Source organism: Bufo gargarizans, chromosome 4 (genome assembly GCF_014858855.1).
Source record: "Bufo gargarizans isolate SCDJY-AF-19 chromosome 4, ASM1485885v1, whole genome shotgun sequence".
NCBI classification, from domain to species: Eukaryota; Metazoa; Chordata; class Amphibia; order Anura; family Bufonidae; genus Bufo; species Bufo gargarizans.
In genome coordinates, this window is record NC_058083.1 from 453,568,519 (window position 1) to 453,585,742 (window position 17,224).

At 44.8% G+C, this 17,224-nt stretch overlaps 1 protein-coding gene across 1 annotated transcript in view; it reads left to right on the plus strand.

The window, feature by feature from the left end:
* The window catches only part of EML6 (EMAP like 6), a 188,125-nt gene that overhangs the window by 40,677 nt on the left and 130,224 nt on the right, over positions 1-17,224 (plus strand). The window contains exons 7-10 of the mRNA XM_044290143.1: positions 3,315-3,516; positions 4,784-4,921; positions 6,993-7,249; positions 8,414-8,626. Of these exons, the coding sequence (XP_044146078.1) occupies positions 3,315-3,516; positions 4,784-4,921; positions 6,993-7,249; positions 8,414-8,626 (810 nt within the window). The remainder of the gene's footprint in view (positions 1-3,314; positions 3,517-4,783; positions 4,922-6,992; positions 7,250-8,413; positions 8,627-17,224) is intronic.

Consider the following 17,224-nt stretch of genomic DNA (forward strand, 5'->3'; position numbering starts at 1 on the left):
ATCTAGTCAAGTACCACCAGCCTCAAAAAGATCATGGACACGACAATTTATTTTTTCATGGACACAGGAAAACAGTCGCCAGAATCCCTGCCCACCATTCATTAAAGGGGATGTCCCACAAAAATTATTCTGCAGTTTTTAAACCAGTGCCTGGATCTGAACTCTTTTGTAATTGCATGTAATAAAATATTTAGCGCATAGCCACTGATTTACTCAATAACATGTATCTGTATAGCGCCACCTGCTGTTTGCTCTTTTTATGATTTCTCTGTCCACCTCTCTGAGATGGACGTACATGCTCAGTTCTATCCTTCAGCTGCCCACTGAGCTGTGATAGCAAGAAGGCTGTGGCAGAAAGGACAAACCCCCTTAGCTGCAGCAGAAAGTACATGTCCCCTGTGTTTGATATATATATACCCCCAAGTTTGCCAGCTTGATCTAAATCTAGCAGAGCAATTGGAACAATAAATGGGGTGATTTCTGGATCCATGTGAGGTACAGGGCTGATTCTAGTTCTGTTAGACAGAGATTGTCATGTGATATCCGATTTTCATCTTTTGCATTAGTTATGGGATAACCCCTTTAAGGAATGACATATCCATAGTATAGGGTAGGGTTGAAAATGAATGTGGCCGTATTATAGTGTCACATTGTAAATATGGAAATCTATGAAACTCTATGGACCCATGCTGTATCTCTGTATTCCTTCAGCTAAATAAGCATTAAGAAAATCAATCATGATATGTTCCATTGCACATGCTGTCATACCGAGGCAAAGCTGTGTTCAGTGGAGCACCATTTAGTGACAGATACAGGTAATATGGAAGGGTAGGGACTCTTGTGGTCATGTTCTGGCCACCATAATGTAGTCCAGCACTCCAGCTGTTGTGAAACTACAACTCTCAGCACACACACTTGCTTCGCTGTTCCCAGAACACCCATAAAAGTCAATGGAGCACGTTGGAAGTGCCTGAGGTCGCTGAGCTCTGATAGCCTCCTATTATTCTGATATAGACTTAAAGGGTCATGCGCACATGCATATTTTGTCGGATCCTTGGGGCCATTCCAAAAATTATGGCACATATCCTATTCTTGTCCATATTGAGGACAAGAATAGCGCTTTCTATTGATGGGGGTGAGAAAAATGCGCCATGCACACGGACAGTGTCTGTATTTTATGGGTCTGTTGTTGGCAGAACGAAATACGTATGTGGCTGTGTGCATGACCCTAATACGGATATCCACATCGGGTGTCCATCACTGAACTAGAAGAAGGTACATGGATCAATTGGCTAGATGTTGTCTTTTCAGGTATAGTTATGTCTGGCAGTGTAAAGTGGATATACTATTGCAGGCATGCTCAACCTTGCGGCCCTCCAGCTGTTGCAAAACTAAAACTCCCAGCATTCCCGGACAGCATACAGCTATCAGCCTACAGCAGAGCATGGTGGGAGTTAAGCATCCCTGTACTATTGTATTGTATGGGTTATATTTCGGTTGCCTGTTATGTTTTGTACGTTTTGCACCCCTTCATAAATCCATGCTTCATAATGAACAGCACTGCTAACCTACAATTTACAAGCCCAGTCCTGCAATTATCATTCTTGTTACCATCTGTTAAGTGATGGAGCAGGTGGCTGGTTAAAAAATAACCCACTGAGATGATGGATCTCTTCAGTGCTTGTCTAAATGTGTTCCATTGTTAAAGATGTTTATTCTCTGGGGACATGATATAGACTAGTGATAGGAATGTGTTAGTTATCTCTTATCTTCTGGCTGTCTGACCGGCACCGACTTTCCAATTGACACAGAGGGGGTCATTTACTAACAGAAATTTGGCATATTTCTGGCTCAGATTGTGGCACAATAGTTATTTGCGCACAATCTGTGACTTTTCCACGCTCGCGTCAGGTCTAAAAAAGTGTGGTGTGGGCGGCAAAGGGGACCAGCCGGTAGCTGGCATAGATTTAGACCGGCGTTGGATGTGCCGAAGTTATATAGAGGCTGGCGCCTCAGCATAACTTTAGTGGATCTATTGCCAGTGCACAGGTTATTTAGACCGGGGTCTAAAACGGGGTCAAGAAGTCCGTTCTGTTTATTCCTATAAGAGCCTCAATATCAGTCTGAGAATGATGGATCTAGAGATCTCCCTGTTCATTCCTTCAATTGCTATTCAAGCTGGAAGCTCAGGGGGAGTGTACTTTTGTCAGGCAGCTTGTCCTTTCAGCTGTATCTGGTGGCAGTTGAAAGATGGAACTGAGCATGTGCGTCCACTTCAGTGAGGTGGACTGAGAAATTAGACAAAAAACAAACAAACAGCAGGTGGCACTAAATAGATAGATTTTCTTGAATAACTATGCAAAATTTTTAATTACATGCAATTATTAAAGTATTCAGATCCAGGTGCTGATTTGAAAAATGTAGAATGATTGTCATGAGACGACCCCTTTAATATGACCTGCTGAAGATTACATGGGCGAGCATGCTTCAGGAAAGATCCACCGCTCTGCCAAGTCCATTACATTTTGTTTAGTGTTCTTTAGTATGGCTTTTGGCAGATTCTTTCATGCTACGTACTACTATACATACCTCATGTGCTAAATGCACACAACGTCTACTATTCCAGCTATTCATTGACAGCTATCTCTGTATGGACATTCATAGGGGGGAGGCTGTCAGTCACTGATGGGACCGTCTCCTGGACTTCAGAGCCCGGAATGAGCAGGAATATAAATGAATGAAATACAAGTTATACTGAATATTTCATATCCGTCTGCTCAGCTCCTTCTGCTCTATACTGGCTGTACACAGCTCAGACACCATGTTCAGTAAGATAGGTTCCCTTAAGTGTCCATTCACACGTCCGTAGTTCTGGCTCCACATCCATTCTGCAAATTTGCGGAACGGGTTTTAGACCCATTCATTTCAATGGGGCCGCAAAAGATACGGACAGCACACCGCGTGCTGTCTGCCTCTGTAGGTCTGTTCCACAGCCTCGCAAAAAAATATAAAGCATGTCCTCTTCTTGTCCGCAATAAACATTTTTATCATAGGGCTGGCCATGTGCGGTGTGCAAAATGCGGAATACACACAGCCGGTATCCGTGTTTTGCTGATCCGTAATTTGTGGACCGCAAAACACTTTCAGACGTCTGATTAAGGAATGCAGAAGAACTTTACTTTCAGCAATTATGTCAATAACATAGGATTTTGTGAAGCCCGGCCATGTTTTACTAGTTGTTAGAAATGTCGTTCTGCTGTCGGAGGCGGATTATTGAGTTGATAACCAGTTTTCTGCCAATTCTACTTACACAGGCCTCTCCATCAGGAGCGTGTGCTGGAGAGGAGATCGGATTCTAGCCGGGACACAGGACAGTGAAATCTTTGAAGTGATGGTGCGGGAACGGGATAAGCCCATGTTAATAATGCAGGGACATTGCGAGGGAGAGCTCTGGGCCCTCGCTGTGCACCCGAAGAAACCGTTAGCTGTTACCGGCAGTGATGATCGATCTGTGAGGTATGTGCAGAACGTGTCCGTGATCACTACTCAGTCTGACTCATCTGAACGTACAGATCAGACATGTTTTTTCTTGGTGTTTCTTAAAGTGGTTGTCCGGGTTATTCAAAGCGTATCATATGGCAGTAAATTGCTCAGTGCCACATCTCCGGTCCTTCTTCCGTTCTTTGTGAACAAGACTGCAGTGATGATGTTGAAGTATTCGACATGTGACTGCTGCAGCCTATCCGTGCCCTTAGTTGTGTATGGTACGAGACCGCTGAGGCCAGTGATAGGCTGCAGCGGTGATGTCGAGATATATATAATGTGACCGCTGCAGCCTATCAGTGGCTTTAGTAGTGTATGGCATGAGACCGCTGAGGTCAGTGATAGGCTGCAGTGGTGATGTGCTGTACACTGCTGCAGCCTTGTTTATATAGAATGGGAGGAGGACCGGTGATGCAGTGCAGGAGAAACAGGTGAGTATAGGATTATTTTATATACAATATACCGGCATTGGGCTACGTTTTTTACTTGGACAACCTTTTTAAGGTGATCATGGACCCACCATAAGTCAAAAGCTAATGACACCACAATTTAAGGTACTATTACACTGAGCGAATATCGTACCGATTCTCGGTCATGTAAGCTAGAATGGACAAGATTCGTGTGATGTAATAAATATGAACGATTGAAAGATGATCGTTAAATTGCTTGTTTCTCGTCCATCGTGATCTTTCAGCATGCTGTAAAATTATCTTTTGTCGTTAATAGATCCGTTTGTGTAATTTGTAGTCATCTAGTCGTTAACGATCCACTGCATGGGGAGTGTCAATTGTTGTGTCTTTCAGATGTTTTTTTCCATTGGCTACTTTGAAATGGAAATAAGTTACCAAATGGGAATGGGATATACAGTGGGAGGTGTCACAGGTGGTGTACACCCATCACCACAACGGCATCCATTGTCACACCTTTTATTCCACCTGAAGACCAACCTCTTGACCAAGCATCTGTCCACCATCTTTACAATGGATGATTTAAAACGCTAATGAGTTGCTACATCTTCAATCGTTTATCTGTAGGACATCTGCTAGTGTAATAGTACCTTTAGGAGATGTGCTTTTATGTTTTATTGTACAATTTACATTTACATTTGTGTCTGGTGACTTTGCCACAGGGACAGCTTGCATCTTTGATTTACTTTAGACCTACAGTAAGTCTACAGTTATAGTAGTAGATAATATATTTTCAAATGTTTACACCATGATGGATTTTTTTGGGGCTCTAGGTTGTGGAGTCTTGCAGACCATGCTTTGATAGCTCGCTGTAATATGGAGGAAGCTGTGCGGAGTGTGGCCTTTAGTCCAGATGGATCTCAGCTTGCCCTTGGAATGAAGGATGGTTCATTCACTGTTCTCAGGGTCAGGTAAGAGACGTGTCTTTGAAAGATGGCATCTTTTGACTTTGAAATTCTATATGTATCATGCATGGTTCATTACCCTAGGCATAGGTCAGTAGCAATAGCGTTAATTGGGATTAGAGGATAAGCATCTAATTGGAAGGGTCTGACTGCTGGGTGGAGGTCTGACCGCAGGCAACCTCACTGATCATGAGAACAGGGCTTGCAAGTCTCTGTATGAATGAAACACAGAGAAAGAATGCACCAAACAGATATATCACTGACTATGCTGGCAAGACACAAATGAAGATATTAAAAGCTGAGACTTTCGCCAATATATACCAGGGATGGATATATCGGAGCCCATCATGCACCACGTCACGGCTCTCAGCATGGCAAGGGGTCCTAACCGCTGCTCTAACTATGGTGTGAACACGGTCTGGGGGTGATATAATTCAGCTCGCAGCAAAGCTTCCCACAAACGCCCAGCATGAATGCTGCGGTTGTGCAATGTGAATGAAGCCAGGCTGCAAGCCACACCCACACCAGACCATGTGATGGAGGTAACCAGGTGCAAAGGAGTGTTTGAATGCCAGGTAAAGGCAAACACACTCAAATCTAACAAGGCAGAAACCAAAAAACAAAAAAATTATAGTGGCAATTTTGGAGGAGCTGCTCAACCCCTGACACAGTGGCGTGTCTTCAATTAGGGGGAGCAACCCGACCGCATGTGGACCGCAATAATCGACTAACCCCAGCAAAATATGCATACAATGGAGGATGTCGGCGCGGTCCACATGCACCACAAGAGCAAACTACACAGAATGTAGCAATCATATGAAACACAGAGAAAGAATGCACCAAACAGATATATCACTGACTATGCTGGCAAGACACAAATGCAGGTATTAAAAGCTGAGACTTTCGCCAATATATACCAGCCAGGTAAAGGCAAACACACTCAAATCTAACAAGGCAGAAACCAAAAAACAAAAAAATTATAGTGGCAATTTTGGAGGAGCTGCTCAACCCCTGACACAGTGGCGTGTCTTCAATTAGGGGGAGCAACCCGACCGCATGTGGACCGCAATAATTGACTAACCTAACCTAATTGAAGACACGCCACTGTGTCAGGGGTTGAGCAGCTCCTCCAAAATTGCCACTATAATTTTTTTGTTTTTTGGTTTCTGCCTTGTTAGATTTGAGTGTGTGTGCCTTTACCTGGCATTCAAACACTCCTTTGCACCTGGTAACCTCCATCACATGGTCTGGTGTGGGTGTGGCTTGCAGCCTGGCTTCATTCACATTGCACAACCGCAGCATTCATGCTGGGCGTTTGTGGGAAGCTTTGCTGCGAGCTGAATTATATCACCCCCAGACCGTGTTCACACCATAGTTAGAGCAGCGGTTAGGACCCCTTGCCATGCTGAGAGCCGTGACGTGGTGCATGATGGGCTCCGATATATCCATCCCTGGTATATATTGGCGAAAGTCTCAGCTTTTAATATCTTCATTTGTGTCTTGCCAGCATAGTCAGTGATATATCTGTTTGGTGCATTCTTTCTCTGTGTTTCATATGATTGCTACATTCTGTGTAGTTTGCTCTTGTGGTGCATGTGGACCGCGCCGACATCCTCCATTGTATGCATATTTTGCTGGGGTTAGTCGATTATTGCGGTCCACATGCGGTCGGGTTGCTCCCCCTAATTGAAGACACGCCACTGTGTCAGGGGTTGAGCAGCTCCTCCAAAATTGCCACTATAATTTTTTTGTTTTTTGGTTTCTGCTCTGTATGAATGAAGTACAGGTCGGGCACACTGCTGCTCCATTCATTCCCTAGGGAACTGGCGGAGACAGCTGATGCGGGTTCAAAAATTCGTATCCGCTGCACTCTGCATTCATTCTTCCCAATCATATGTGGTTTTTGTAGTTTTATGTTTCGATGTCCATTGAGATTCTGAACAGTTTTTTCTTTCCTAAAGCTTTTTATGAATTAAAAAAGTATTACCTGCAATATTACCAGTTAGGAACACCATAAAAGTATGAGACCAGTTAATGTTTTACTGTCAAACATAAATAGCAATGTGTATTGTTGCAGGGATATGACAGAAGTCGTTCACATTAAAGACAGAAAAGAAGTCATTCATGAAATGAAGTTTTCCCCAGATGGCTCCTATCTTGCCGTGGGTTCTAATGATGGTCTGGTGGACGTGTATGCGGTTGCTCAGCGATACAAAAAAATTGGGGAATGCAATAAGTCTTCGAGTTTTATAACCCACCTTGACTGGTCTGTGGATAGCAAGTACCTGCAAACGAATGACGGGGCTGGAGAAAGATTGTTTTACAAGATGCCATGTGAGTAGTCCTGGACAGTCCCTAGAAGGGTCCCTCTATTGGATACTAAGGGATCCTACTATAGAGCTTCAAGAACTAGAGTAAGGAGGGCAGTATACTATGCTTGGCATTTAACTGAAAAGGACAGTTGGGAGGAGCATTGAGTGGAAAATTCTGTATGTTAGCTGCTGTCAGCCAAAAAGAATGGCAATGGCGATGTTTGTTTCAGTTAGATGCCAGCCATCCATGGTACTAAAAACCATCATAACAGCTTGAAAACAGTGAGGATTTGAATCCCTAAGTGCAAATCAGAACTGCATCATGAGCTGTCCAATTGAATATATGTGACAGTGCTGCTGGCCCTGCTCCATTGTCAGTCGTTCTTTCCACAATGGGCGATAAAGCTTCCTGTAGGGCAGAGGAGCACAGGGCAGTCATGGGAAATGTAGTTTCATAAATTACAATGGGTGTCATATGACTAGCTATACAGAAGACATGCAGAGGAAATTTCATTGAAGGGAATAAGCTATTGTTTACGTTTTTAAAGAATATATATTTTTAAAGAATATTGATGATGTTATATTTAGTTTTCTATGTCACTATCTATATTTAAAAAAAGAAAAAAGCTATCCTAAAATCTAGCAGTTTTTGCACTGACCACTAAGCCTAATAGGCGCCACTTCTTGGGCTGTACACCTCACTTTACTGCAGTTATCTGCCTATCATTACAGACAGGATTAGACTAATGGCAGATATCCCCAGGATCCACTCTTTACAGTAGGTGATATTACAGCTTATCTACTCCCTCCTGACCTCAGCACAGGTCACAGAGAATACCTAAAAAAAACTCTCCCATAGAAGTCAGTGAGGTCTCCTCCTGTCCATTGTGTCTATGGCCCATGGTGGCTGCCATAAAGCATCTCTTTAAATGTTGTTATCAACAGTTCAGGCAAGATGGCCGCCCAGTAATCATGTTCAGCAAATACAAAATCTGCAATCACAAAATAAAAACAGATTAGTTAAGAGAATATGTGTCATTATCTAGTTTTACCAGGCAGTAAAATTTATAGGCGACACATTCCCTTTAAGGTAGGGGGAATTTGGAAATAGCTGTTTGAAGTGACACATCCCCTTTAAATGTAAGCTAGGTGTATGAACTACTAATACATTATTTATACATTGCAGCTGGGAAACATCTGACAAATAAAGATGAAATAAAAGGCATACATTGGTTTTCTTGGACGTGTGTGGTCGGACCAGAAGTCAATGGAATATGGCCAAAATATACAGACCTCACTGATATCAATTCAGTGGATGCCAATTTTAATAGCACATCGCTGGTCACTGGAGATGATTTTGGGCTTGTAAAATTATTCAGGTTCCCTAGCCTTAAAAAAGGTAAGCTGCTTCCTTTATGTTTTCACTTATATGAATGATCAGAAGGTAGTGGCTTATCTGGTCACGCCCTGGGCCTTATCAGGCCTTTTGTTGACTTCATGGGTGTTTGCTAGCATCTTAGTGTATTCCAGGATTGGGTCCCTTTTTAATTAGTCTCCCTAACACAGTGATAGTTAACCTCAGGCACCCCAGCTGTGGCAAAACTACGAATCCCAGCATGCTTCATACATTTCTATAGCGTTCTAAGCAAGTATACATCTTGGGAGTCGTAGTTTTACCACAACTGCAATTCCGGAGGTTAGTGTCGCGGATGTTCCCGCTACAGGTGGCAGGAGATCGGTGAGACTGACAACACGTGGTTTGATCTGACATGTTTTCCGTTTGGATCAAATGACGTCTGTGTTGTTTCTGGTGCTTGCCACTATTTCTTTCCCCAGGTGTGGCTATTAGGGTCATTTAACCTTCTCTATTTATAGCTTCTGTGCGGTTTATAGCTGTTTGGGCCTTTGGGTAGATTGTGGTTGGGTCTCGGCTGAGTTCCTGAAGCTTCCATTGCTCCTTTTGAAGTTTAGTCTTTCCTTTCTCTTTTGTATTTTGTTTGGGTTCTCTGTTTTGCATTTACCTATTGTTTGTATTAGGCCTGAAGGAGACTCCCGTTTGTCCTTCCTTTTGGAGGAACAGGTCGTCTCGTCCCTGCCATTAGTACCAGGGTCCTATAGGGCTTGATAGGACTCTAGGTATTCCTGTGTATGAACTCACCTACCTTTGGGGTCTGTTCATACTGGTAATCCAGGGAATAGCCGGCACTTGGACCAAGGGCGCACCCGCACGGGGAGGACATGAGACCACAGCGTAAGTAAAGCAAATCCCAGCGAGTGCTTATAACGAACTTCAAGGTTTTATTTTTTTCATATTATATCCAATTACTACATGGATGCATTTCAGCATATCCAGCTTTCATCAGCATGCTGATGAAAGCTGGATATGCTGAAACGCGTCCATGTATTAATTGGATATAATATGAAAAAATAAAACCTTTTTTATACTGATAGTCAGTCACGATTTTGGTTAGGGTTTTGACTAGGAGGTGTAAATTTTCCTTCCCTAGTTCTCAGGCCTGATTCCCTGTTCCCCCCCTTTCCTCCTATGCTCGGTGTGGTGTTTCCCTCCCACACCAAAGAGTGATAAACCAACAAAACCGTAATTTTTGTTTGTTTGTGTGCAGCCTTGGATCCTATTGCGCCACTGGCTTTCTTTGAAGGTAGCTGACCTCCGCACAACCGTCTCGTAGATGCAGAGATCACAGGCTGTTGGTCCTGGTGGTAGTGGTGGAGACCAGGCCTATCTAGAGCCTAAAATTGCCCTCCCCGACAGATTTTCTGGGAGACGTTATCGTTTCATTTTGTTTAGGGAGGTGTGCAAACTGTATTTTAGGCTACGTCCACACTCTTATGGGGATGAGAAACAGCGAGTCGTGTGGTTATTTCCTTGCTTAAGGGGGATGCGCAGTCATGGGCATTTTCTCTGCCGACCGGATCGCAGTCTCTCCGGTCAGAAGATACATTTTTCAAATCTTGATCCGGATCGGACCTTTCTCGCCGAAACCAAGTTGCGCGGCCTTCGTCAGGGTGATTGTTCCACTGAGATTTATTGCTCTGAGTTTAGGAGGTGGGCTACGGATACTGAGTGGAACGATCCTGTCCTCCGTAGCCAGTTTTGTCAAAGGTTATCGGAGAGGCTGAAGGATGCTTTTCATGAAACTCCGGTGTCTCTGGAGGCTGCTATGTGTCTTGCTATACGCATTGATAGACGCCTGAGAGAGAGATCTAGGGGACCCTACTCTCTGAACGTAATATCACATGTTGTATAATTCTCCTCTGACACTTTGGGTGAAGCTACTCCTGGGTTTATGTCTGGGGACGAATCCATGCAATTAGGGGGAGCTACTCCTGGATCCGCTTTTAAGCATACTGGTAATAGGAAGGAAAAAAAAAGAGGGACATTTAATTCCCATCTGACTGTTGGAGGGGTGAGAGGAGAGTCAGAAAATGTGCGTTTGTCTTTGACTGGTAGTACCCCATTTCTCTCCACCTGTTGAGGTGGCGCTAGAGTAAAAAACTGTGGGGATTGAGGTGTTTCTCGACAGCGGGGTTGGGGTGAACCTGATTAATGCTGAGTTCGTCCGTATGCACGGGTTGTCACCGAGTGCATTAGAAAAAAACATTTCTGTTTTTGCTATTGATTTTGCACCTCTAACTTAGAAGTGTTTATCTCAAGTGGTGCATGATATCAGATTAAGAGTGGGTGACTTTCATGGAGTTTGTTCTGAGCCTAAGATCTCGCTCCCGGATACGTTCTCCGGGGGTAGTAGAATTTTGTGCGTTTTAGAGAGGCTTGCAAATTCCATTTTCGCCTTCTTCCCCATTCCTCTGGTGATGAGGAACAGAGGGTGGGGATCATTATATCGCTGCTCAGGGGTAACACTCAGTCTTGGGCCTTTTCGCTGCCGGAGGGGGCATGGCCTCTCCGTTCAGTGGATGAATTCTTTTTAGCCCTGGGTCAGATATATGATGATCCGGATCGTATTGCTCTGGCTGAGTCTAGACTACGTCTATTATGCCAGGGTAAACAATCCGCAGAGATATACTGCTCAGAATTTCGGAGATGGGCAGCTGATACTGGTTGGAATGATGCTGCACTCCAAAGTCAATTTTGCCATGGTCTTTCAGAGGGATTGAAGGATGCATTTGCCTTTCATGAGAGACCAATTTCCTTGGACTCTGCTATGTCTCAGGCCGTTCGTATTGACAGGCGTCTTAGAGAGAGAGGAGAGATCTCTCCTTCCTGTCATACTCAGTCCCAGGACAGTGCAGCGGTCTCATTCTGTGCGCAGGGGTCTCAGTCGCTGTCAGCCCCTTCTAAGCAGGAGCCCATGCAGCTGGGGTTGATTGCTTCTGACAATAGAAGATTCAGCTCACATGGGAGGGTTTGTTTTTGTTGTGGAGGTATAAATCATTTGGCAAATGTTTGTCCCTCTAGGAGATTCAGGCAGTTTTCTGGGTGTAATAAAGAAACAAACAGGAAAAAATCTTTAAAAAATGTTCCGTCTGTTACTATTGGCAGGGTTGAGGCGGAAATTGAAGGTTTTCCGTTTGCTTGTAGTTCCCGTTTTGTCCTGCCTGCTAGGGTGGCGCTAGAGAGCAAGAGCATTTTTTGTGAGATTTTTGTGGATAGTGGAGCAGCGGTCAATCTCATTGATAGTCAATTTGCAATAACTCATGGTTTCCAGGTGTGCACTTTGGGAAAGGATATTCCTGTTTTTGCTATTGATTCCGCTCCACTTTCTCAGAAATCATTAAAGGGCATAGTTCACAATATCCGTTTAATTGTGAGTGATGCTCATGTTGAGGATGTGTCATGTTTCGTCCTTAGCGGTTTGCCTACTCCTCTAGTGTTGGGGCTACCCTAGCTCACTAAACATAACCCCACCATTGATTGGCAAGCGAGGCAAATAAATGGTTGGAGTGACTTTTGCAGAGAGAATTGCCTCACGACATCTGTTTCTGAGGTTGCTACTAAGACTGTACCATCTTTTCTCTCTGAATTTTCGGATGTCTTCTCTGAGAGTGGAGTTCAGGATTTTCCCCCGCACAGGGAGTACGATTGCCCTATTAATCTCATCCCAGGCGCCAAGCTGCCTAAATCTCGTTCATACAATCTTTCCCAACCTGAAAGGCTCGCTATGCGTGCTTATATCTCGGAGAGTCTGAGAAAAGGACACATACGACCCTCGAAGTCACCTGTTGCCGCTGTTTTTTTCTTTGTTAAGAAAAAAGATGGTTCTTTAAGACCTTGTCTGGATTTCAGGGAGCTGAACAGTATCACTATTCGTGACCCTTATCCGCTTCCTCTAATCCCGGACCTGTTTAACCAGGTTGTTGGGGCTAAAGTCTTTTCCAAATTAGATCTAAGAGGGGCATACAACCTGGTCAGGGTCAGAGAAGGAGACGAATGGAAGACGGCCTTTAATACCCCTGAGGGCCATTTTGAAAATTTGGTTATGCCTTTTGGTTTGATGAATGCCCCAGCCGTTTTTCAGCATTTCGTGAACAGCATTTTTTATCATTTGATGGGAAAATTTGTATTAGTGTATTTGGATGACATTTTGATTTTTTCTCCTGATTTCAAAACTCATAAGGAACATTTACGTCAGGTCTTGCTCATCCTGCGGGAGAATAAATTATATGCGAAACTGGAAAAATGTGTGTTTGCCGTTCCAGGAATTCAATTTCTGGGGTTTCTTCTCTCCGCTTCTGATTTTCGCATGGACCCCGAGAAGGTCCGCGCTGTGCTTGAGTGGGAGCTTCCTGAGAATCAGAAGGCGCTGATGCGTTTTTTGGGCTTTGCCAATTATTACAGGAAGTTTATTTTGAATTATTCCTCTATTGTTAAACCACTCACTGATATGACCAGAAAGGGGGTAGATTTTTCTTCTTGGTCGGTAGAGGCGCGTAAGGCTTTTTCTAATATCAAGGAGAGTTTTGCATCCGCTCCCATCTTGGTGCAACCTGATATTTCTTTACCCTTCATAGTTGAGGTTGATGCTTCTGAGGTGGGTGTGGGTGCGGTGTTGTCTCAGGGTTCCTCTCCTGCCAAATGGCGACCGTGTGCCTTTTTCTCGAAAAAACTCTCCTCCGCAGAGAGAAATTACGATGTGGGAGATAGGGAATTGTTGGCCATCAAATTAGCTTTTGAGGAATGGCGCCATTGGCTTGAGGGAGCCAGACACCCTATTACCGTGTTTACTGACCATAAAAATCTGGCCTACTTGGAGTCAGCCAAGCGTCTGAACCCGAGACAGGCCAGATGGTCTTTGTTCTTTTCAAGATTTAATTTTGTTGTCACGTTCCGCCCTGGAGTTAAGAATGTGAAGGCAGATGCCCTGTCACGTTGTTTTCCGGGAGGCGGGAATTAGTTGTTTGTGCCTCTCGCTTTAAGACACAAGATTTTTAAGGAACACCACGATACGGTCCTTGCTGGGCACCCGGGGGCAAGAGCCACACTGGATCTCATCGCTCGGAGATTCTGGTGGCCTGCGCTTCGTAAGTCGGTTGAGGGTTTTGTGGCAGCCTGCGAGACTTGCGCTCGTGCCAAAGTCCCTCATTCACGGCCATTAGGTCCTCTCCTTCCCTTACCCATTCCTTCCCGTCCTTGGACACATCTGTCCATGGACTTCATAACGGACCTGCCTCGTTCCTCGGGGAAGACGGTGATTCTGGTGGTGGTGGACCGTTTTAGCAAAATGGTGCATTTCATCCCTTTTCCTGGTTTGCCCAATGCTAAGACGCTGGCGCAGGCATTTATTGATCACATTGTCAAATTGCACGGTATTCCTTCAGACATAGTCTCTGATAGGGGCACGCAGTTTGTTTCCAGATTCTGGAAGGCTTTCTGTTCTCGCTTGGGGGTTCGGTTGTCATTCTCTTCTGCTTTCCACCCGCAGTCGAATGGCCAGACAGAGCGCGTCAATCAGAATTTGGAGACATATCTGCGCTGTTTTGTGGCGGAGAATCAAGAGGATTGGTGTTCTTTTTTGTCCCTTGCTGAGTTTGCTTTAAATAACCGTCATCAGGAGTCCTCTGATAAGTCACCATTTTTTGGTGCATATGGGTTTCATCCGCAGTTTGGGACTTTCTCGGGAGAGGGGTCTTCTGGTTTACCTGATGAGGACAGATTCTCCTCGTCTTTGTCATCTATTTGGCAAAAGATTCAGGATAATCTAAAGAGCATGAGTGAGAGATATAAGCGTGTGGCAGATAAGAGACGTGTGCTTGGTCCGGACCTGAATGTTGGTGATCTGGTGTGGTTGTCTACCAAGAATATCAAATTGAAGGTTCCCTCCTAGAAGTTGGGTCCTAGGTTTATTGGGCCTTACAAAATCCTGTCTGTCATCAATCCTGTTGCCTACCGTCTTGATCTTCCTCAGACTTGGAAGATCCATAATGTTTTTCATAAGTCCTTATTGAAACCCATTCACCCTCGCCTTTGCCTCCTCCTCCGATTATGGTTGATGGGAATCTTGAATTTCAGGTCTCTAGGACTGTGGATTCTCGTCTTGTCCGCGGTTCTCTTCAGTACCTTGTTCATTGGGAGGGTTATGGTCCTGAGGAGAGGATGTGGGTCCCAGTGACGGACATTAAGGCCTCTCGTCTGATCAGGGCTTTCCATAGGTCCCATCCTGAGAAGGTGGGCTCTGAGTGTCCGGAGTCCACTCGTAGAGGGAGGGGTACTGTCACAACCAGACAGCTGAGAAGCTCTGACAGAAGCCTTTCAGAACCTCCTCCTTGAGTTTTCTTTGTTGTGCTGTTCAGTTCCTCATCTCGTTAGCCTCTCTCAGCTGTCATGTAGTTGGACTGATTGCTTCCCTTTAAATTCCTCCCCATGATGCATTACTGGGCGGCTTATATTTCTTCCTGGAGTGTGTGTGCATGCTGATCCCATTTCCCAGTCTGCTACTAAAGTTAAGTGCTGTACTTTCATCTGTTATTTTCTGTTTGCTGGATCCCAGGTGACCCTGACTCCCTTCGTGTCTGGTGTAGGGAGCCGGTGGTCGTGTCCCCTCACTATTGTAGGATGTTCAGGGGTTATATAGTCGAGGTACGTGGATATGCAACCATCAACCTCTGCGATCTTTGCATAGGCTGAGCAGCCAGGGAAAGTGCTAGGTCTTGTGCAGGGATCTCCCCTTGGTTCCTTAGCTTTGGATCCAGTGAGTCATATATGCATGTTGCTTTGTCTTGTTTCCTGTACACCGTCCGTGACAGATAGTTTATTGCCGAGAGTTCTTCGGCCATGTCTGGATTATTGTCCATGAGCCTTACCTTCTTCCTTTGATTCCTGATAATGTTCTGGTTCTGACCCAATAGTCAGGCTAGGTTGATGCACTGCTCCGAATGGTATCAAATGGTAGGCATACGTACGCCGAGAGAAATCACACACAGACTGTCACAGAGAAGTCAATGCTAGATGTTCCGTTTATTATTTGCGTTACATGGGTTTTTATAGTAGGAAAAGGGGAACTTTATGACTCAGCTAATTGATCTCATTGTCACATTACTAAAGTCCAATGGTCACGTATCACGCCATACTTTAGCAAAAGTCAGCAATATCATAAAGTGATTAGTAAGGGATTATTAAGGGAGTTGGCTGCTGCTTCAGGGGCCATTTTGTCAAGCAAACTGTTAGTTATAATACAAGCAAGTATACATTTGATATATGATTCCACAACAAGGAGAGGATGTGGGTCCCAGTGACGGACATTAAGGCCTCTCGTCTGATCAGGGCTTTCCATAGGTCCCATCCTGAGAAGGTGGGCTCTGAGTGTCCGGAGTCCACTCGTAGAGGGAGGGGTACTGTCACAACCAGACAGCTGAGAAGCTCTGACAGAAGCCTTTCAGAACCTCCTCCTTGAGTTTTCTTTGTTGTGCTGTTCAGTTCCTCATCTCGTTAGCCTCTCTCAGCTGTCATGTAGTTGGACTGATTGCTTCCCTTTAAATTCCTCCCCATGATGCATTACTGGGCGGCTTATATTTCTTCCTGGAGTGTGTGTGCATGCTGATCCCATTTCCCAGTCTGCTACTAAAGTTAAGTGCTGTACTTTCATCTGTTATTTTCTGTTTGCTGGATCCCAGGTGACCCTGACTCCCTTCGTGTCTGGTGTAGGGAGCCGGTGGTCGTGTCCCCTCACTATTGTAGGATGTTCAGGGGTTATATAGTCGAGGTACGTGGATATGCAACCATCAACCTCTGCGATCTTTGCATAGGCTGAGCAGCCAGGGAAAGTGCTAGGTCTTGTGCAGGGATCTCCCCTTGGTTCCTTAGCTTTGGATCCAGTGAGTCATATATGCATGTTGCTTTGTCTTGTTTCCTGTACACAGTCCGTGACAGATAGTTTATTGCCGAGAGTTCTTCGGCCATGTCTGGATTATTGTCCATGAGCCTTACCTTCTTCCTTTGATTCCTGATTTGTTTAACCAGATTATTGGTGCCAAGATGTTCTCCAAGTTGGAATTAAGGGGGGCATATAATCTGGTTAGGATCAAGGAACGGGTTGAATGGAAGACAGCTTTTAATACTCCTGAGGGGCTAAACGACTGAACCCAAGGCAAGCCAGATGGTCTTTGTTTTTCACCAGATTCAATTTCACCGTCACCTATCGTCCTGGGGTTAAGAAAGTCAAGGCAGATGCCTTGTCACGTAGTTTTCCTGGATGTGGTGATTTTAAAAATCCAAGTCCTATACTGTTGGAAGGGGGTGGTGATATCCGCTCTTTACACTGACCTAGAGGTGAAGGTGTTAGAGGCCCAGGGAGATGCACCAGATTCTTGTCCCTCTGGGAAACTGTTTGTGCCATCGGAATTGCATCACAAGGTGTTTGAGGAACATCACTGTACGGTTCTTACAGGACACCCTGGGAGAAGATCCACTGCTGACCTTATCTCTCGTAGATTCTGGTGGCCGGGGTTGCGTAAGTGTGTTGAGGACTGTGTCAGCCTGTAGTACCTGTAGGTGCCACATACTCGGCCTTCTGGATCTCTA